At 44.3% G+C, this 21,429-nt stretch overlaps 1 protein-coding gene across 7 annotated transcripts in view; it reads right to left on the reverse strand.

The window, feature by feature from the left end:
• Positions 1 to 21,429, reverse strand: part of LOC140714317 (uncharacterized) — a 156,049-nt gene that overhangs the window by 40,432 nt on the left and 94,188 nt on the right. For all 7 annotated transcript variants that reach the window (XM_073025468.1, XM_073025466.1, XM_073025463.1 and 4 more), the window contains 5 exons: positions 21,086 to 21,135; positions 15,085 to 15,136; positions 12,223 to 12,340; positions 3,963 to 4,004; positions 2,273 to 2,404 (listed from right to left, as the gene is read on the reverse strand). In XM_073025468.1, the coding sequence (XP_072881569.1) occupies positions 2,273 to 2,404; positions 3,963 to 4,004; positions 12,223 to 12,340; positions 15,085 to 15,136; positions 21,086 to 21,135 (394 nt within the window). The remainder of the gene's footprint in view (positions 1 to 2,272; positions 2,405 to 3,962; positions 4,005 to 12,222; positions 12,341 to 15,084; positions 15,137 to 21,085; positions 21,136 to 21,429) is intronic.

Here is a 21,429-nt window from a genome sequence, read left to right on the forward strand (position 1 = left end):
CAGATTGGGCACTTGAACAGATCTCTCACACACTAAAGATGAACTTGATTTCACCATCTACCTCATCATGGCCTTTGCACTTTGGTCCCCAACACTGCTCGTCCTCTTTAGCTGCGACACTACATTGCATACAAATGCTGCTTTTCACTACCTTTGATGTACACTGAGTGGTCACTTTATTAGGTACACCTGCTTGTTAATGGAAATATCTGCGAGGCTCTGTAGCTCAAGAGTTAGAACACTAGTCTTGTAAACCACAAGTTAATGCAAATATCTAAGTAGCCAATCATGTGGCAGAAACTCAATGCATAAAAGCATGCAGCCTTGGTCAGGAGGTTCGGTTGTTGTTCAGGCTAAACATTAGAATGGGGATGAAATGTGATCTAAGCGACTTTGACCCTGGAATGATTGTCGGTGCCAGATGGGGAGGTTTAACTGTCTCAGCAGCTGTAGATCTCCTGGGATTTTCATGCACAGCAGTCTCTAAAATTTACAGAGAATGAAGTAAAAATGAAAATAAAAAACATCTAGTGAGCGCCAGGTGTGTGGGTAAAAATGCCTTGTTAATGAGAGAGGTCAGAGGGAGGTTCAAGCTGACAGGCAGGCGACAGCAACTCAAATAACAACGTGCTACAACATTGGTGTGCAGATGAGCATCTCTAAGCGTCCGACACGCCGAACATTGAAGTGGATGGGCTACAGCAGCAGAAGACCACGAACATCCCTAGGAGATACCTAATAAAGTGGCCACTAAGTGTATATTCAGGAAGTGAAGGATGGAGACTCCCGTAACACAAGTTTCAAATCTGTTTGACAGAATTTTAAGTATTGAGAGTTGTGGAACATTAGGATAGAGTCATAGACTTTTAATATCAGCTGTGGAAGAGGCACCAGCCAAGCCATGAGACCCCAGGTTTGATATCTTACTATACCATTCTCAACAGCACACACAAAATGCTGGTGGAACACAGCAGGCCAGGCAGCATCTATAGGGAGAAGCGCTGTCGACGTTTTGTCACGAAGGGTCTCAGCCCGAAACGTTGACAGCGCTTCTCCCTATAGATGCTGCCTGGCCTGTTGTGTTCCACCAGCATTTTGTGTTGTTGTTTGAATTTCCAGCATCTGCAGATTTCCTCGTGTTTACACCATTCTCAACTGTTTTGCTAAAAATCTGGCAACAAGCTCCAGTTTGCATTTCTCACTAACATTTCTGTTGTAGAGTAATACAGCATGGAAACAGGCCCTCTGCCCAACTGGCCCATGCTGACCAGTATGTCCCATCTAAGCAACTCCCATTTGTCAGCACTTGGTCTATAACCCTCGAAATCCTTCCATTTCATGTACCAGTCCATCTGCCTTTTATTAGGACCTCCAACTGGTCAGTGTCAGCTATGGATAGATATTGTGTCCTAGCTGTCTACGTGCTACTCAAGCCACAATGCAAACCAGGGCACTGTGGTATGGAGGGCAAGCTGTTGCCCAAAGCAGCAGACTCCCCCTCTCCACCCAGCTGATGAATCCAAAGGAGTAGCAGAGACCAATCCTGTTTGACACCGGCAGCGTCGTAGGAGCTGCTAATCAATGTTGGACTCAACGTAGGACTTCCTGAGGGACTGAAGCTCTGGATTCTTTCCTTGAGGTTTACTCCCAAAGCCTTCCCTATGATTGGCTATGGCTGCAAGGTAGCGGAGGTTTGAAATCAGAGTTTCCTTCTCCTAGGTGAGCTGCCAACCTGCCTGAAGCAAATGGTTTAGAGCACCTGTAACCTGCCTTTGCCCATTCTCCTGTCAGTGGAAACAGTCCCACTGGGCTTAGTTGCTAAGCCACAAGTAAAGGTCGGGAGCTGGACTCGGTTGTCAGAGGCTTCTTGAGACAAATGCCATTGAGAGAAATTAATAGGTAGTGTAGCATTTGCTAGGAGCTTATCCCCACTACCTCCCCCGGCTATGATAACCTTAAGGAACCAACTGTCTTTTAAAAGTTGTTATTGAACATGCCTCAACCATTTCTTCTGGCAGCTCATTCCACAAAGTTATCACACTTTGTGTGTAAAAAAAAAGCTGTTCTTCAAGTCCCTCTTAAATCTTTCCCCTCTCCCCTTCAATCTTTGTCATCTAGTTCTTAATACCCGAACTCTAGGAAGAAAGCTATGTGAGTTCACCATATTGATGCTGCTCATGATCATTTACAGGCTAGTTGGATGGTGAAATGGGAATTAAATAGCCTCCTTTTCTTCCTGTTTCCCCCAACTCTGCAACATGTGCCTTCTGACCTGTCCTCGCGCAGACTCCAGCTCCTGATGCTGCTCCTCCAGCTTGCTGTTTCGCATGTGCAGCATGTCCCAAACTTTCTGAAGCTCCTCCCGCACCTGAAAGAGCTCGCTGTCCACTTCCTCCAGAGAGGCCTGCAAGGGAAAGCCACAGCGTGATACTTGGGTACAGCCAGAACGCGGAGTCACACGCTGGAGGGAAGGTGGTACAGCGGGTAGAGCCGGTGCCTCACAGCCCACAGAGTCACGGGTTCAATTCTGACCTCGGACACTGTCTGTATGGAGTTTGCACCTTTCGCCTGTGACCACATGGATTGCTCTGGCTTCCTCCCACTTCCTGGCTCTGTCGATTGAATGGCTGCTATAAATTGTCCCTAGTGTGTGCATGTTGAATGGGAATAGAGTCAGTGCAGTTACGGTGAGCTGAGGGGCCTGTGTACATGCTGCATGACTGTAAATACACTGACCATTCTGCCACTATTCAATGTCATGCAGTTATAGAAAATTACAGCACAGAAACAGGACTTTTGGCCCATCTAGTCCATTACTATCACTCTGCCTAATCCCATTGACCTGTACACAGACCATAGCCCTTCCATTCATGTACCTGTCCAAATTTCTTGAACCTGCATCCACCACTACCGCTAGCAGCTCACCACCCTCTGAGTGAAGAGGTTTCCCCTGCTGTCCTGCAAAATCCTTTCATTTCAATGATGTATCTAGCTCCACTTGGAAGTTGCTATCCATTCTAGTTCCATTGCTTTTTTAGACAACCAGCACCTTGCCACATAAGGAATTTCTCATTTTGTTCCTTTTGTGCCAATCACAGTCTGGTTATTGCCTATCACTCTGACCCCACCATCAGAAACCAATTCATCTCTAGATATTCCAACATTTCCAACATAATGATTACAAAATGCAGAATATGTAATTCCACTCTGGGAAACTGAATAGAAAAATCTGTCAGGCCAAAAGAAGAGGCCTTTTGAGCTAATTAGAGCAGATTCCCAAAGAACTGACACGGATACAATTGACCAAATGGTCTTCTTCTGTGCCTTTTGGCTAGGATTGCTCGCAAATTCATTCTTGGTCAGAAAGGCTAATTACTCAATATATCTGCATTGGCCATCATAGGTAGTAGTGTAATCAGTCGAATCGAGTATAATGTCTGGTGATGATCTCGGAAAAGATCCTTCATTAACCATGTTCATCATAACGCAGGTCTGAAATTTATTTCTATTGTTGTCAATGGAATCCAAGCTCAGCTTGAAACCAAGCTGCTGCTGGTGGGTAACACATTTCTAACCAACATTTTCTCTTAGTTAATTTGGTAGCAATGTGGTTCACTTAATACGTTCTTTCTAAAAGGTATTTTTTCACGTGCGGTAAATTAACATCCCACCAACGTGAGTTTTGTTTTAAACGTTTCAATGTCCCAAGACAAAATGTATTACCAGGAGATGGGGCATTTAATGGCTAAGGCTGGTTATCTTCAAAGGAAGCACGATTGCAAGTCAGAAGCAGGTCACCCAACCTAGTGTTAACTCCTACCAACCAACGTGCACACACAGATGTATATACACGCACACACATGCATACAGACACACGTGTGCACATATGCATATACGTGGACAGAGAAAGTCAGCAAAATCAATGAGTGACAATGAAATATTTCTGCTCATCTCACACTTACCTTTATTTCTCCTGGTTTGTTTAAGTTGGCCTCTTCCAACTCCTGGAGAGAAAAAGTTACACAATTAGAATACACCTCTAAGTAGTTTGGAGCAATAATTTGCCAGATCCCCATGGGGAAATCACAAGAGCAAAGTCTTGATTTGCAGAAAGCCATGGAATTCTGACTGGTCATCAGACAAGTAAGGCTCTGCTTCGCACAGTGTCTCCCAGCATTTTCTCTTAGCATTTCTAACCTCCCCAGTAAAGCCCAGTGGTTTGTGGTGTCCCCTATTGACAGTTTTTACTCAGCAAGACATGTGTGAAAGGGCTTCTCAAACCTTTAACCTCCACCACCATAGGGAACAAAGGATTTACCACCTGAGCCACATAGGGCTACAGCTACGGATTATTTTATTTTGTTGTTCAACTAAGAAAGAAGATGCAGATTTTCTTTTCAGCTGAGAGAGGGTAAACGTGTGAGGAAATTTTCCAAAAATAGAGAGTGCTGGGTAGCTGGAAGCACTGCTAGGGGAGGCAATGGAGGCAAATAGAGGCATCTAAGAGGGTCTTTGATTCCTTCTGAATATGGGTGGGCAGAAAGGGACTAGTATAGTTAGGTATTTAATTAATTTGGCACAATTGTTTTGTACTGTTCCATGTAAAACATTTCAACCTTCAGGAGTGTGGTAGTCCCTCTGTGTGGGATTAGGAAGGTCAGCTCTGGAGTTGAGGATAGATGAATGAGCCTCCGGACTAATTCTTGGGAGCGAAGGAGTCGGGGGGGGGGGGGGGGTTGCTTATTACAGTTCAGACTCCCTCCTCGCCCCATCTCACCAAGTCTCAGCCAACCCCATTCCAGCACTCGGCATCCCCATAGCTTAAACTGATCATAGTCCAAACTTGCCGAGGACGGACAGGATGCCCAAGGCGCCCAAGCCCTGGACAACAGGCTGAGGAATGGTCTTCAGCAAGAGAAAGTGAATGAGTGTGAACCCCAGAGACTGCTCAAACGGCGGACCCACCAGGTGAGGGTAGGATTCACACGATCGGAAAAAGATGAAGAGAGTTGCAAACTCAGCCATCTTGATTATAGACACTAGCCTTCCTACCATCGAGGACATCTGCAAAAGGTGATGCCTCAGAGTGACAGGATCCATCATGAAGGACACCCACCATCCAGAACATCCTCTCTTCTCATTACTACCACAGGAGCCCCAAGGCACAAATCAACATTTTAGGAATAGCTTTATCCACTCCGCCATGAGATTTCTGAACAGACAATGAACCCTTCAACTATTTTTTCTCTCTTTGTGCACTAATTTGATTTTTATACATATTTCCTATTATAATGTATAGCACATTTTATGTGCTGCACTGTACTGCTACCACACAACAACACATTTCACGACATATGATAATAAACCTGATTCTGATTCAGCCCTGTTCCTTCTGCACCCTCCTCTCAGTGACTACACTGGGAGTCGGAAAGGATGATCTAAGAGGAGACATCTCAGACTGATGAGCTGTCACAAGCACAGGTTCCAACGGGAGAATAGGACCATCTGTACTGTAACAAATCCATTTCTAGCTCATTAGTTTAAACAGATGGGCTGGTGAACATCACATGCCTTTCGTTTTTAAGTATTGTTACATCCGACTGGCAGTCTACAGCCAATTCCATACAGAAATTCCCGGTGGGCACAGGAAGAGAGGATGACTCCTTATTTGTGACGTTGACTGTTTATTCCCCTCCACGGATGCTGCCTGACCTACTGAGTTCCTCCAGCTCTCTGTGTGGTTGAACAGGGAATAACTCATTGTGGTGCCACTAAATGAGGTGACACAGTGGCAGAACTAACAGAGCAGCTGCAGAGACACAGGTTCAATTGTCCATAGGAGGGAAGAAAACCAAAGCTAACATTTCAGTTCGGGGACCATTTGTCAGAATCAATGACCTCTGGTGCCAACAGCATGGTGTTTACGTGTTCTTCTGTGACCATGTGGGAACACCCTGGGTGCTCCAATTTATTCTCAGATTAAAAACTTCTCCGGGTTGGTAGATCGATTAGCCAACATAGATTACCCCCATGTGCAGGTGAGGCAAGTTATGAGAACGTAGGTGGAAAGAAACAGGATTAGTACAAGATTTAGGGTGTCACGAGACTGTAATTCTATTCCAGCACCAGCAACCAGGGTTCAATTCCCAACAATTGTCTGTAAGGAATTTGTACATTCTTCGTGTGACCACATCCAAAGACGTTGGGGTTAGTTGGCTAATTGGCCCCATGTGTGCAATTGGGCAGCACAGGCTCGTTGCACAGGAAAGGCCCGTCACCATGCTGCATCTCTAAATAAATTAATTAAATTAGGGCAAGTTTATGTTTTGTGATTGCTACAGACTCAGTGGACCAAGGAGCCATAAGACTATTAGACATAGGAGCAGAATTAGGCCATTCAGCCCATCGAGTCTGCTCCACCATTCCATCACGGCTGATCCTTGATCTCACTCAACCCCACACACCTGCCTTCTTGCCATATCCTTTGATACCCTGACCAATCAGGAAACTATCAATTTCCGCCTTAAATATACGCACGGACTTGGCCTCCACTGCAGCCTGTGGCAGAGCATTCCACAGATTCACTACTCTCTGGCTAAAAGAAAATCTTCTTTATCTCTGTTCTAAAAGGTTGCCCCTCAATTTTGAGACTATTCCCTCTAGGTCTGGATACCTTCACCATAGGAAACATCCTCTCCACATCCACCCTATCTAGACCTTTGAACAATTGGTAGGTTTCAATGAGATCTGCCCGTATTCTTCTAAATTCCAGTGAGTACAGGCCCAAAGTTGTCAAACACTCCTCATATGTTAACCTCTTCATTCTCAGAATCATCATTGCGAACTTCCTCTGTACTCTGTCCAATCACAACACATCCCTTCTGAGATATGGAGCCCAAAACTGTTGACAATATTCCAAGTGTGGCCTGACCAGTGTCTTATAAAGGCTCAGCATTATCGACTCATTTTTATATTCTATTTCCCTTGAAATAAATGGCAACATTGCTTTTCCCTTCTTTACCACAGACCCAACCTGTAAATTAACCTTCTGGGAGTCTTGAATGAGGACTCCCAAGTCCCTCTGCACCTCTGATGTTTGAACCTTCTTCCCATTTAGATAATAATCCACACTATTGTTCCTTTTACCAAAATGCATTACCATACATTTCCCAACACTTCTTTGCTTATTCTTCCAATTTGTCTAACTCCTGCTGTAATTGAATTGCTTCCTTAGCACCACCTACACCCCCACCAATCATCCGCAAACCTTGCCAGAAAGCCATCAGTTCCATTATCCAAATCACTGACAAACAATGTGAAAAGTAGCGGTCCCAATACTGACCCCTGCGGAACACCACTAGTCACTGGCAGCCAAGCAGAAAAGGCTCCTTTATTCCCATTCGCTGCCTCCTGCCTGTCAGCCATTCTTCTATCTTTCCTGTAACACTATAGGATTTTATCTTGTTAAGCAGCCTCATATGTGGCACCTTATCAAATGCCTTCTGAAAATCCAAGTAAAATTACATCCATTGCTTCTCCTTTGTCCACCCACTTGTTACTTCCTCGAAGAACTCTAACAGGTTTGAAAGGCAAGATTTCCCTTCGTAGAAATCATGCTGACTTTGACTTATCTTTTTAGTCTCCTAATACCCCAAAACCTCATCCTTAATAATAGACTCCAACATTTTCCCAACCACTGAGGTTAGACTAACTGGCCTATAATTTCCTTTCTTTTGACTTCCTTCCTTCTTTAAGAGTGGAGTGACATTTGCAATCTTCCGGTCCTCTGGGACCATGCCAGAATTAAGTAATTCTTGAAAGATCATGACCAATGCATCCGTTATCTCTTTAGCAACCTCTCTCAGGACTCTGGGATGTAGTCCATCTGCTCCAGGTGACTTATCCACCTTAAGACCTTTGAGATTGCCTAGTTCTTTTCCCTTTGCAATAGCAATGGCACTCACTCACTCCTGCTCCCTGACACTCACGGACCTCTGGCACACCTCTAGTGTCTTCCACAGTGAAGACAGATACAAAGTACACACTAAGTTCAGCTGCCATTTCTTTGTCCCTCATTACTACCTCACCAGCATCATTTTCCAGTGGTCCAATATCAACTCTCACCTCTCTTTTACTCTTTACATAACTAAAAAACTTCTAGTAATCTGCTTTATATTATTGGCTAGTTTGCCCTCATATTTCATCTTTTCCCTTCTTATAGTTTTTTTTAGTTGCCTTTTGTTGGATTTTAAAAACTTCCCACTCACTTTTGCTACCTTTTATGCAGTCCTTAACATCCCTTGTCAGCCACAGTTGCCTACCCTTGCCATCCAAGATCTTCATCTTCTGTGGGACATATCTATCCTTCACCTTGTGAACTATTCCCAGAAATCTCAGCCACATGTGCTCTGCCGTCACTCCGCCAGTATCCTCCTCCGATCCACCTGGACAAGCACCTCTCACACGCCTCTGTAATTCCCTTTATTCCATTGCCAAACTGATACATATGAGATATGCTTCTCCCTCTCAATTTTCAGTATGAATTCAATCACATTATGATCACTGCCTCCTAAGGGTTCCTTTGCATTAGGTTCCCTAATAAGATCTGGGTTATTACGCAGGAATCTATCTAAAACAGCCTTTCCCAGAGAAGGCTCAAGTACAAGCTGCTCTAAAAAGCCATCTCGTAGGCATTCAGCAAATTCTCTCTTTTGCGATCCAACACCGACCTGAATCCCTTTGCATATTGAAGACTCCCATTACAATTGTGTCATTACCCTTATTACGTGCCTTTTCAATCCCAGCCGTAATCTCTACTGTTTGGAGGCTCATGTGGTTCTCATAGTGGTTCTTTTATCCTTGCAGTTTCTTAATTCCACTCCCAAAGATTCAACATTCTCTGACCCTATGTCACTTCTTTCTAAAGATGTAATTCCATCTCTTACCAACAGGGCCACACCACTGCCTGTCCTTTCGATACAAAGTACATCCTTTAATGTTAAGCTCCCAACTATGGCCTTCTTTCAGCCACAACTCAGTGATGCCCACAACGTCATACTGACCGATCTCTAATGCACCATGAGCTCGTCCACTTTATTCCAAATGTATCTGCCTCTAACACCACCCCTGCAAGTGCATTCCTGGCAATAATCACTCTCTGTGTAAAAGGCCTATCTCCGGTATCTCCCCTGAACGTTCCTTCACTCACCTTCAAAGGATGTCCTGTACTCTTCACCCTTTTGAATCTTGACTCTGTGGTACAACTTAACTCTGCTCCGTCTGCTTGTCCTTCCTTATATTCATATTACATCATCAACTTGTAAACCTGCTGGCTCATTCTCAGCTCTATCATACTGGTTTCCCTATCCCCCTGCCATATTAGTTTAAACCACTCGAAACAGCTCTGGCAAATTTGCCCGCAAGGATATTGGTCCCCGTCAGAATCAAGTGCGACCTTTCCCTTTTGTAGAGGTCTCACCTGCCCCAGAAGAGATCCCAAGGATCCAGAAACCTGAATCCCTCTCCCCTGTTCCAATTCTTCAGCCATGCATTTATCTGCCTCCTCATTCTATTCCTATCCTCACTGTCACATGGCATAGGCAGCAATCCTGAGATTACTACCCTTGAGGTATTACTTCTCAGCTTCCTTCCTTAACTACCTGTATTCTGCTTTCAGGCCTCCTCCCTTTTTTTACTTATGTTGTTGGTACCAATATGTACCACGGCTTCTGGCTGCTCACCCTCCCTTTTCAGGATATTGTGGACAGAAGGAGCTGTTTCACAAACCACTGACAAAGATGTGTTCATCAATACTACCAAGCACGCAAGGTTCAGTGAAGGTTCGCTTGCTCCATACATGTCCACCCTTGAGGAGAACCACTGCTGACAGTAATGAACTGCTCTCCGTCCCATCAGCACTGACTTTTCAGCCCGTGAGCAGTGTGGTGCTCCAGTCAATGTGCAATCACCGCGTTCCACAATTGATTGGCCTTTGCTTGTAACTCCCCCGGCTCCAACTGCTGGATCTATGAGCAGTCATTTTCCAAATCCAGCCAAGCCACAGAATCACCAGCTAGCTGTAAACATTGCAACATCTCCTACTCCTGACACAAACCTGCAACTCTTATTTCAAGCCATAAACACAAGAAATTCGGAAGAAGATCCCCCAGCATTTTGTGTGTATTGCTCTTATTTTTCAGTGCCAGACCAGGAGCATCTTTCAAAGTTCAAAGTAAATTTATTGTCAAAGTATGTGTACAGTACAACACCATAAACTACCTTGAGATTCAGTTTCTTGCAGGCTTTCACAGTAGATGACATATAATAGAAACAATGAAAAACTACACACAAAGATTGACAAGCAACGAATGTGCAAGAGAAGACAAATAATTAATCAATAAATAGATAGAGTAGATATAAAAATTATACTGAGAACATGAGCTGTAGGGTCCATAAAAGTGGGTCTGCAGGTTGTGTTTAGTGATTAGTTCAGTGTTGAAGTGAGTGAGGTTCTCCACACTGGTTCAAGTTAATTCAAGTTAAGATGGTTGAAAGTTAATTAATGTTCCTGAAGCTGGTGGTGTGGGACCCAAGGCTCCTGTACCTCCTTCCTGATGGCAGCAGTGAGAAGAGAGCATGGTCTGGACGGCGGAGGTCCTTGATGATGGATGCTGCTTTGTTCTGGCAGTGCTCCATGTAGATGTGCTCAGTGGCAGGGAGAGCTCTTGCTGTGATGTATCCACCACTTTTCAGCAGAGTTTGTAAGAACTGGTAAATTGGTTTATTTTGTCACCTATACCAAGGAACAGTGAAAAATGTGTCTTGCATACGGCAACTCCACCCACCGTGCCACACCAGATGAAGGATTACATTTGTCTAGCTATGCCTGATTTCAAAACTGTCTGATATTTTCTAATTATGTAAATCAACTTACTCCACCACCAGTGAAAACCCTGAAAGAACTCTCTTCAATAACTCACAATTAATTCCTCTTATTTTCCTTCCAGAGGCAGTGGCACACTGATGTTCACAAGTCATGGACTGTTGTCCTTTTTTTGGTTAGGTTAATTGGCCAGAATTATTCATCCACCACCAAAGCCAATCCTGCTCACTGAACCCCAGTTCTGAACATAGGAGGCCCTCTGTTGGTTAGGGTTGACCATGGACATTGTGTCCTGGCTGTTTACACGATATGCAAGCCATACTGGCCAGAGCCGTATGACATGGAGAACGAGCTCATGTCCATGTAACAGGCTCCCCCTCTCTAAGCAGCCTAGAGGGATGGCAGAGATCGAAACAGTTCAGCATCAGTGCCATTGCAGGAGTGCCAGTCAGCACTGATCTCAACGTAGGACTGTCCAGCTCCAGATTTTTCCTTGGGGTTTACTCCCAAAGCCTTCCCTGTGAATGGGTATAGCCACAAGGCATCAGAGGTTTGAGATCAGTTCTCCTTTTCCTAGAGGAGCTACCAACCAAGGCTGATGAGTCCCATTTGTCTGAAGTAACTAGTTCTACGGCTCCAGTAATCTGCCTTTGCCCTTTCTCCTGGCAGTAGAAATGGTTCCACTGGGCTTAGTAGCTAAGCCACACGTGAAGGCCAGGAGCTGACCTTGGTTGTCCATGGCTATTTAATCGGTGGTGGGAGCTGATCCCCACTACTTCCCCTAGCTCTGCCAAACTTAAGGAACCTTTGTGAACATAACCACAACTTAAACTTAATCAGCCAAGAGATCTGACACAACCTTAAAATAAAATGTCTGGGCCACGAGGAGGAATGCAATTGCCAGCCTGGCCTGAGGTAGGTTGCAATGTGCATCTTAAACCAGGGATTTAAATCAGAGAGGATAACATAAAAAACTTCAGAGCTAGTGATGACAGAGACAATCGGACTGTTGCAATGCGTGTCCAGTGTTGGGGTGAAGGGGCATCAATGAACGTCCAGAGTGGGGTGAGAGGTATCGGGAAGTATCCACTATTGAGGTTCAGCTGTATCAGTGGAGACACAGTGGAGCGTTCAGTGGAGATGGCAATGAAATAGAAACTCCCCCTTGCAGACCTTAAACTTCCATCACTGATCCATCAGTTACAACAAATGTGCAAATAGTGTAGATTGTGTTTCACTCTAGGTAAGCAGGATTTGATCAGCCCAAGGCTGTACAGATGTCAACCCCACAGATTCATTTCCCCCCGTCCCCCCACGATTCATCATTGTCACTCACTGACCTCTCTTAGGCCTCGTATGATCGCGTTCTGCTGCCGCTGGGTAGTCTTGGAGTCCCGGAGGTCCTGCTGCAGGGAAGATATTTGCTTCACCAGGTCGTGTGTCAGGAGCTCATCGCCACTGTACATTCAGACAAAGGTAGGGAGTGCAATTGAGGTTTGGGAACAAGAGGGCACACTAACAGAAATTCAACAGCATGGCAATATTTCTGTCCTCGCTCTCTCCTTCACCAGAAGCAGCAAAATGTGGTACCAGGGACAACAGCAGAGGATTGTGGGTAAGACTGGGAATGAGGGGCGAGGAATGCTTGGCGCACTGAGGCGTGCTCGTGTGGTGAGACACGGCCAAGTGTGAGGATTTGACTTCTGACACTGAGCGAGAACAAACTATTTTGTTATAGTGAGAGACCTTGTTCATATCTCCTCGGAAGTGGCTGCTTATGTGGATAGATCAATAAAGGCGGTGTATGGCAGGCTCGCCTGCGTTGGCCAGAGCATTCATAGAAACATAGAAAACCTACAGCACAATACAGGCCCTTTGGCCCACAAAGTTGTGCCGAACATGTATCTCAGAAATTACTAGGCTTACCCAATAGCCCTCTATTTTACTAAGCTCCATGAACCTATCTAAGAGACTCTTAAAAGACCCTAACGTATCCGCCTCCACCACCGTTGCCGGCAGCCCATTCCACGCACTCAACACTCTCTGAGTAAAAAACTTACCCCTGACATCTCAGTTTAAGAAATCTCATTCAGCCCTATGAAAACTTGGTACAGCCACACTTGAGCTGGCTAATTGGTTACACATTTGGCTAGGTGGAGAAAGCAGAGGGCGATAACAGAAGGCTGTTTCTCCAAATTGTGGTCTGTGACTAGAGATGTATCTCGGGGGCTGGCGCTGGGGTCATTGCTGTCTGACATCACATCAACAATTTGCATAAGAGTGCTCAAGGTTAGGAAGTTTTCAGGTGACACTAAAATAGGTGGCATAGTGGACCACGAAGAAGGTTATCAAATGTTACAGGGGGAATCTCGAAAAAGTTGACTAAGTGGGATGATGAATGGCAAATGAAGTTGAATTCAGACAAATGTGAGGTGTTATGTTTTGGAAAATCAAACCCAGGTAAGAATTTCAGTGAATGCCAGGGTCCTGGCGACTGTTGTAGGACAAAGGGATCTTGGAGTGCAAGAACAAAGTTTCCCGAAAGTGGAGCCACAGGTAGTGAGGGTGGTAAAGGTTTTTGACATCATGGCTTTCATAAATCAAGGCATTGAGTATAAAGGTTGGGAGGTCATGCTGGTGAGGTCACATTGGAGTATTACATTCAGATTTAGTCACCCTGCTATAGGAAAGTTGCCATTAAACTGGAAAGAATGCAGAAAAGTTTTATATGGACGCTGCCAGACTGAGCTATAGTGAGAGAATGGACAGGCTAGGTACAAGGGTAATGAACCTACAGCACATGTGCCCAAGAGAGCATGCAAAAAAATGTGTTGGCATGCAGGATGCAATGCCACTCTTCAATTCTTTAAACCCCACCCATGATAAAAAAGATACATCCTGCTTTCCTTCCTCCTATCATCTACTCTCCTCTCATATCAGATTTCTTCTTCTACACCCCCTTACCTTTCCCACCTACCTGGCTTCACCCATCACCTTCTAACTAGCCTCTCTCCCCTACCCCAACTATTAGTTCTGACGTCTTCCTCCTTCCATTTCTGTCTCTTAATAAATGTCAACTGTTTATTCATTTCCATAGATGCTGTCTGTCCTGCTGAGTTTCTCCAGCATTTTGTGTGGGTTGCGTTGGATTTCCAGCATTAGCAGACTTTCTTATGATGATGATTATATTTACTGTTAAATGATTTCTTTTTACAACCCAGAAGCAGTGAGATGCTTTCACAGGAAATGTCTCATGCCAGCTTTGCACCAGCCAGACAGGTGCAAGAGCACGTTACATTGGATGATAGGTTTTGAAATCCTCATCAACCTGACGTCCACATCAGTACTTGGATAGTAAACGGTTTGGAACTGGCTTCACTCTGCTTCCATTTTGTCTGCTGTCGTTCTGAGTGAACACTGGATAATAACAGTAAACACTGAAAGCAGTTTAGCACCTCCATGAATATTTATTTTTCAACAGACTTTTAAAAAATATTGATAGTAATAATTTTGAACAGGTTTTCTAAAATGCTTCTTTTATTTCAAATTATCTCTGTTCTTCTTTTATTAATAACAGAATAATGAATACATCATTTTTCCTTTAAAAAATCCATAATTATTGTTACTAATTCATCAGATAATGATCACCTCTGCTCAAAATTACCATGGCGTGCAAGAGAATTTTTTTAGACGATTATCACCAATTTGGGCAGAGGCTCCCAGAAAGGTTTGCCTCTGCTGTGCTAGGACTTCATTTCTTAGGATGTCAGAGACTGAGAGGGGTATAAAATCATGAGGGTGAATGCACACAATCTTTTCCCTCTGAAGTAGAGGGACAAGTTTAAGGTGAGAAGGACTTGGAACATAGAGGGAGGGGGGCAACTTATTTACTTGTATACAAAAGTTGGCGTGCATACGGAATGAACATCGAGTAAGTGGTTGAGGCAGCTACAATAACAATGTTTAAAAGCCAGTTAGGCAGGTATGTGGATTGAATTGAATTGATTGGAAAGGTTTAGAAGGTTATGGGCCAAACATGGGCAAATTGGACTAGCTTTGACAAAACATGGATTAGATGGGCTGAGGGGCCTGTATCTGTGCTGTATCGTTCTGTGACAGTATGACATGATGGGCTGAAGGCCTGTTCCTGTGCTCTGCTGTTCCGAGTTCAGTGAATGAAGTGTGTGAAGCAGCACTGGTACCTGTTTAAAGGGGGCTCCTGGTTGGGAAGCTGATAATCAGGCTCCTCACTGTCTGCAAAACAATACAAAGAGACAATATTTCAATTATCGAACTGTGACGGAGAAGCCAGCAAAATGAAGGAATCGCAAATGATGTTCTGTTGGACCGCAACACCAATCAGAAATAACAACAACCACTTTGTACACTGCAGTTCCAAGCAACATTGCATTTCTGGAGTCTAGTGACTGTCAGGAATTGGGCAAAGGGAAAGAGCATCTCCTCTGCACTTTAATGCAAAGCACATCCTGCAGCTCAAAGCAGCAAAAAGGTTTTTAAGTTTGGACAAAACCCACAGACTGATCGGTTTTCACAAAAGATATGGAAGGGGTGTACAGCCAGGATGGAAGGAGAGGGAATGAGAGAAAGAGAGGGAGTGAGAGAGGGGGGAGGGAGAGGGGGTGAGAGGGGGTAGAGAGGGGAAGTGGGGAAGGGGAGAGGGGGAGGGGGAGAGGAGAAAGAGAGTGAGAAAAGAGAGAGAAGGCAAAAAGCAGAATGAGAGAGAGGAGAAAGGGGAAAAGGCGATTAGTCAGAAAGAAAAAGAGCTGAAGAAAGAGGCAGAGTAATGGGGAGACTATGCAATACGACTGCTACTGGTCTCTCTCAGAAAGGACAACATTTCTGTCTAGAAGATGAAGTGGTTCCCAAATATTGGAGTCTGATTTCCCTTCATCCCTGCAGGCTGTTACCCAGCTCTATGTTTGTTCACTGTGCTGGAGATCAAGAGAAAATATAAGGCAGTCTCATATTCATAGATCATCTTTCACAAGTCAGTAAAGTCTTTTTAAAATACGTTTGGTGGTCTTGTAATGTAGGAATCACAACTGCCAATATGCACACAGCAAGCTCTAGGCTGAGGGTGAAGTTGCTTTCATTGTCTCAGTTGTGGGACAAAAACAAGAGATTCTACAGATGCTGAAAATCCAGAGAGACAAACGCAGAGCTCTGAAGGAACCCACTGAGTCAGGCAGCATCTATGAAGTGGAATGAACAGTCGATGTTTTGGTGCTGATAAAAGATCTCAGCCTGAAACTTTGACTAGTCATTCCTCTCTGTAGATCAGCCTGACCTGCTGAGTTCCTGTAGCACTTTGTGTTGTCCCTTTGCAAAATGTAATTAGTTATAGAGAAGCACAACACAGAAACAGGACCTTCGATCCATCTAGTCCATGCTGAATCCAGTTAAACCGCCTACTCCCATTGACATGCACTGGGACCATAGCCCTCCACATCCCTATTATCCATGTACCTATCCAATCTCTCCTGTCGGTACGTAATCTATGTCCCCCTGTTCCATACATTTTCATGTGTCTAAAAGCCTGTTAAAGACCACTATTGCATCTACTTTCACCACTGCACCTGGTAGCTTGCTCCAGGTACCTACCACTCTCTGAGAAACCGGTCTTGCACGTTCCTGTTCTCACATTAGGTGCACGTCCTCCAGTATTTTACATCTCTACCCTAGGAGATAGATTCTGACCAACTACCCTTTCTTTGCCTCTCATACTTTGGTAAACACCCATTAGATCTCCCCTCAGTCTCTGAAGCCCCAGGGAAAACAACAACCCAAGTTTGTCTTGCCTCTCTCTTTTGTTCAAACTCTCTAATCCAGGCAGCATCCTGGTAAACCTCTTTCAAGACCCTCCACATTCTTCCTGTAATGGGGAGATCATTCAGGGTGTGTGGCCTAATCAAAGTTTTATAAAGTTGCAACATGACTTCCTTACACTTCGTTTGTTTGTTTGTTTATTTATCCACCTGTGTACCTAGATATCATGATACAGTGCAGAATAGGTCCCTCCGGCCCTTTGAGCAATGCCACTCAGCAATTCCCCAATTTAACCCTAGCATAATCATGGAAAAATTTACAGTGACCAATTAACCTACCAACCAGTACATCTTTGGACTGTGGGAGGAAACCAGAGCACCCGGAGGGAACACATGCAGTCATGGGGAGACCATACAAACTCATTGCAGGCAGTGGCAGGGATTGAACCGAGGTCTCCTGTAATGTGAAGCGTGGTGCTAACTCACTATGCTACTGTGCCACCATTTGTACTTAGCCCCATATTCTTGTCCCTGTGCATGGCCAGATTCTGCTCTAACTTGACAAGTTTGTAGATGACATCTCCGTACTGGGCATATGATGAGTAGGAGTACAGGGAGCAGACAGAGAGCTTAGTGATGTGGTGTCATAGCAACAGCCTTTCTCTCGGAGCTGGTCATTGACTTCAGGAGAGGTGGGGGTGCAGATGCTCTTGTCTACATTGACAATGCTGGGGTTGAGAGCCACAAATTTCTCGGAGTGAACACCAATAGCCTGTCCTGGCCAAACAATTTGATGTCATGGCCAAACGCCTCTATCACCTCAGGAGGCCGAAGAATTTTGACATGTCCCTCTTGACCCAAAGCAACTGCTATTGATGCACTACCCTTGCGAACAGCTATACCATGTGTTCAACTTCCAGAGTGAGGAGTGATTTTGAAGTGGTTTAAATATAAACTCAATAGCCACTTTTTTGGCTACACCTGTACATCTGCTTGTTAATGCAAATATCTAATCAGCCAATCAGGTGGCAGCAACTCAATGCAATAAAGCATGCCGACATGGTCAAGAGGTTCAGTTGCTTTTCAGACCAAACACCAGAATGGGGAAGAAATGTGATCCAAGTGACTTTGACCGCGGAATGATAGGGCAGTTGATTATCTTAGAAACTGCTGATTTTCTGGGATTTTCATGCACAACAGTTTGTGGAGTTTACAGAGAATGATGCGAAAAACAAAAAAAATCTAGTGAGCGGCTGTTCTGTGTGTGAAAATACCTTGTTAATGAGAGAGGTCAGAGGAGAATGGCCAGACTGGTTCAGGCTGACAGGAAGGTGACAGTAACTCAAATAACCACACGTTACAACAGTGGTGTACAGAAGAGCATCTCTGAATGCACAACATGTCGAACCTTGAAAAGGACGGGTTACAGGAATAGAAGACCACAAACGTACACTCAGTGGTCACTTTATTTCATACAGGAGGTGCCTGGTAACATGGCCACTGAGTGTATATTTCAAATTTTCTTTTAACTATAGAAATAATGGCATAAAGATAAAGGGAACATGAAGCAGGAATTCTCAAATCCTATAGAGGGAAATAAACAGTCAGTGTCTTTGGCCAAATGTCGACTGTTTATTCCCCTCAACAGCTGCTGCCTGACCTGCTGAGTTCCTCCAGCATTTTGTGTGTGTGGGCTCTAGGTTTCCAGCATTTGGTCAATCTCTTGTCTTTGTGATTCTCAAACCCAGTTTATATCAAAGAAAGTTGGGCTGTTGCTGCCACCTAGTGACAGTAGAAGACTGCAACAGGTAGACTCAGTGTAGTAATGCACAAAAACAGGTCTTCTGGCCCAACTCTTCCGTGATGACAAAGATTTCTATCAGAGCCAGTAACTTTTGCCTGCATTTTTTCTATAGCTCTCTAAATCTTTTATGTCCATACACCTATCCAAATGTCTAACCAGTAATTGTACCTATCTCGTTGCATATACAGTACTGTGCAAAAGTCTTAGGCAAATATAAATAGTTAGGGTGACTAAGACTGTTGCACAGTACTGTATTTGTCAGTGTGGAGCAGAGAGTGAGTTTTTAAATCTGGCGGAAGCGAAGGATGTTGGGAATGGTGAGGGGAGGGCTGTGGGATAGGTGGCAGAAGAGTGCCAGGGTGGGGGGTAGCATGGGTGCAGATATATCCAGCTCTGAGCCACCAGGCAAGGTGACTTAATTTCAAACAATCGGTTTGTTTGTCATTACAGAACGTCTCTCTGGTGCTTCCCACTCCCTCCCCTCTCCCTTCCTCTTTTCCCAACATGATTCCACTCTCCCTGTCCACTTCCCACTCTCAGTCCACAATACAGACACATTTCAGAATCAGGTTTATCATCACCCACATATTACATGAAATTCTTTTTTTGCTGCTGCAGTACAGTGCAATACATAAAATTACTACAGTCCTGCACAAAATTCTTAGGCAACCTAGCTGTCTGTGCACAGTACTGAATCTCAAAACCTTTAGTGAAAAAGTTACCCCTCAGATCTTTTTAAAACTATCCTCTCTCACTTTAAACTTGTTCCCTCCAGTTTTAGACTCCCCTACATTGGGAAAAAGACTGTAACCATACAGCTTTCGTATGCCCCTCAAAATTTTATATACCTCCCGTGCAATTGGGTAAACGTCCCAGCAGGGTTGGGTTAATTAGTCACATGGGTGTAACAGGGCAGTGTGAGCTCATTGGACCAGAAGGGCCTGTTATCATGCTGCATCTCTAAATAAACTATAAATGCCCCATAAGAATTTGGTCAATGTGATCACTCCTTCCTCTAAACTTCCAAGTCTACAGGCCCGGTCGACTCCATATATCCATATGTAACACACCCCCATCCCTGAAAGTATTCTGATGAGCCGACATTGTGCCTGGAAAGTATATCTGCATAGTTCAGATGAGCTAAACTTAACTATACTCAAGATGAGGTCAAATATTGCCCTTTATAATTGTGGTCCTTCACCTCTTCTACCTATCACCTCCCAGCATTTTACTTCATCCCCTCTGTCCCCCACACACACCTTCCCTCTCACCTGGTCTCACCTATCACCTGCCAACTTGTACTCTTTCCCCTCGCCCCACATTCTTATTCTGGTTTCTGCCCCCTTACTTTCCAGTCCTGACGAAGGGCATCAACCCGAAATGTTGACCGTTTATTCTCCTCCATAGATACTGCCTGACCTGCTGAGTTCCTCCGGCATTTTGTGTGTGTTGCTCTGTGTTATGTATCTAATATTTCAGTAATATTTAGGTAATATTGTAAATATATTGTTTGATTAAGCATTTTTGTTGTTTACATAATTCATTAAGGGTTATATATAAAAGTATGTGAATGGCATATGTTATCATGCCACCACGTAATAAGTGTATGCCTCACTAAAAGTAAAGACTAAACGTACACAAGTTGTTTCCCACTCCATGTTTTTCTTTTGATTAGTTTTATGTTTTGGAGTTACTAAAAAACCCTCTTGTTTTCCAGCATCTGCAGACACTCTTGTCTTTTAGTCTCTTTACTCCTGCCCTCTCATCCTCCTGGAATAAAGATCAGTTACAAATGCTTTTCTAATTGTTTGCTGCACCTGTTTTTTAACTTCAGAGAAGTGTAGAAGGATGCTTCAGACACTATCAATGTTAATATTTCCCAGTCTCACACTGTGCTCTTTTTTCTGTTTCATGCACCAAATTGGACGACCTTATATTTTGCCAGAGAAAGAAAACCCTGATTTTAAACCTCCGCTGCTTTGCGGCCATACCCACCCATGGGAAAGGCTTTGGGAGTAAACCTCAAGGAAGAAATCCGGAGCCAGGGTCCCCAAGGCAGTTTGACATTGTTTACATCTTCACTCTGGCAACCTCTGCGATGACACTGGTGCCAAGCTGTATTGGCGCTTGCCCTTCCCTTGGACTACATCAGCGACGTGGAGAGGGGTACCCGCGGCATGGGCAACAGCCGGTTCTTCAAATCTTCCCACCCAGGCTCGCGCCCTGGAGAGGGCACAGTCCATCAGAGGCTCAAACCCATGACTCCTTGGGATAGACGGCTGTCTACTATATATTTTGCCACCTTATATTCATTCGGCTGAGCTCCAACCTGTTGCAGCCTCTCTACACCTCCCTCCTGATTCACATTCCCACTTAGCTTTTCCACAAACTCGGAACTCGGAAATAGGTTATTAGGTCATAACTGACAGCTGATGTCAGTGGTGAACAAACAGGGCACAAGCACTAACCTCTGCTGTCGCCCATCGTCAAAGTCTGTCAACCTCAGTTAGACACCCTTTTCCTCATTCTTTGCATATTTTCTTTTAGCTAAACAGTGGACAATATATATTTTAAAAGGTCAGTTAATGATCATAAAATGTCTAAAATTATTACCTTCAGGCTTTAAGGAGAGGTGATCGAGTGAGTCTTCTTGATTCTTATCACTGGCAAAACAAAGCAAGTTAGTAATGTGTGTGAAACAATGTGAGAACAAGAGTGGTGGCTGTGGGAAGGGAGGAGGAAACAGGAGCAGAGGTGGAAGATGGAGTATGTTGACGGTAAAAATAAATGGATTGGTGGGCTTAATCGAGACTCAGTGGAAATGAAAAAGAGAAGAGGAAAGGTAAAAGGATAAAGACAGGGAAAAACAGTCAGATAGATCCAGAGAGAGACAGACAAAGAGAGAGATGGATATAGAGAGACAGAGAGAGAGAGAGAGAGAGAGAGAGAGAGAGAGA

The sequence above is a fragment of the Hemitrygon akajei genome, chromosome 21, assembly GCF_048418815.1.
Source record: "Hemitrygon akajei chromosome 21, sHemAka1.3, whole genome shotgun sequence".
NCBI lineage: Eukaryota > Metazoa > Chordata > Chondrichthyes > Myliobatiformes > Dasyatidae > Hemitrygon > Hemitrygon akajei.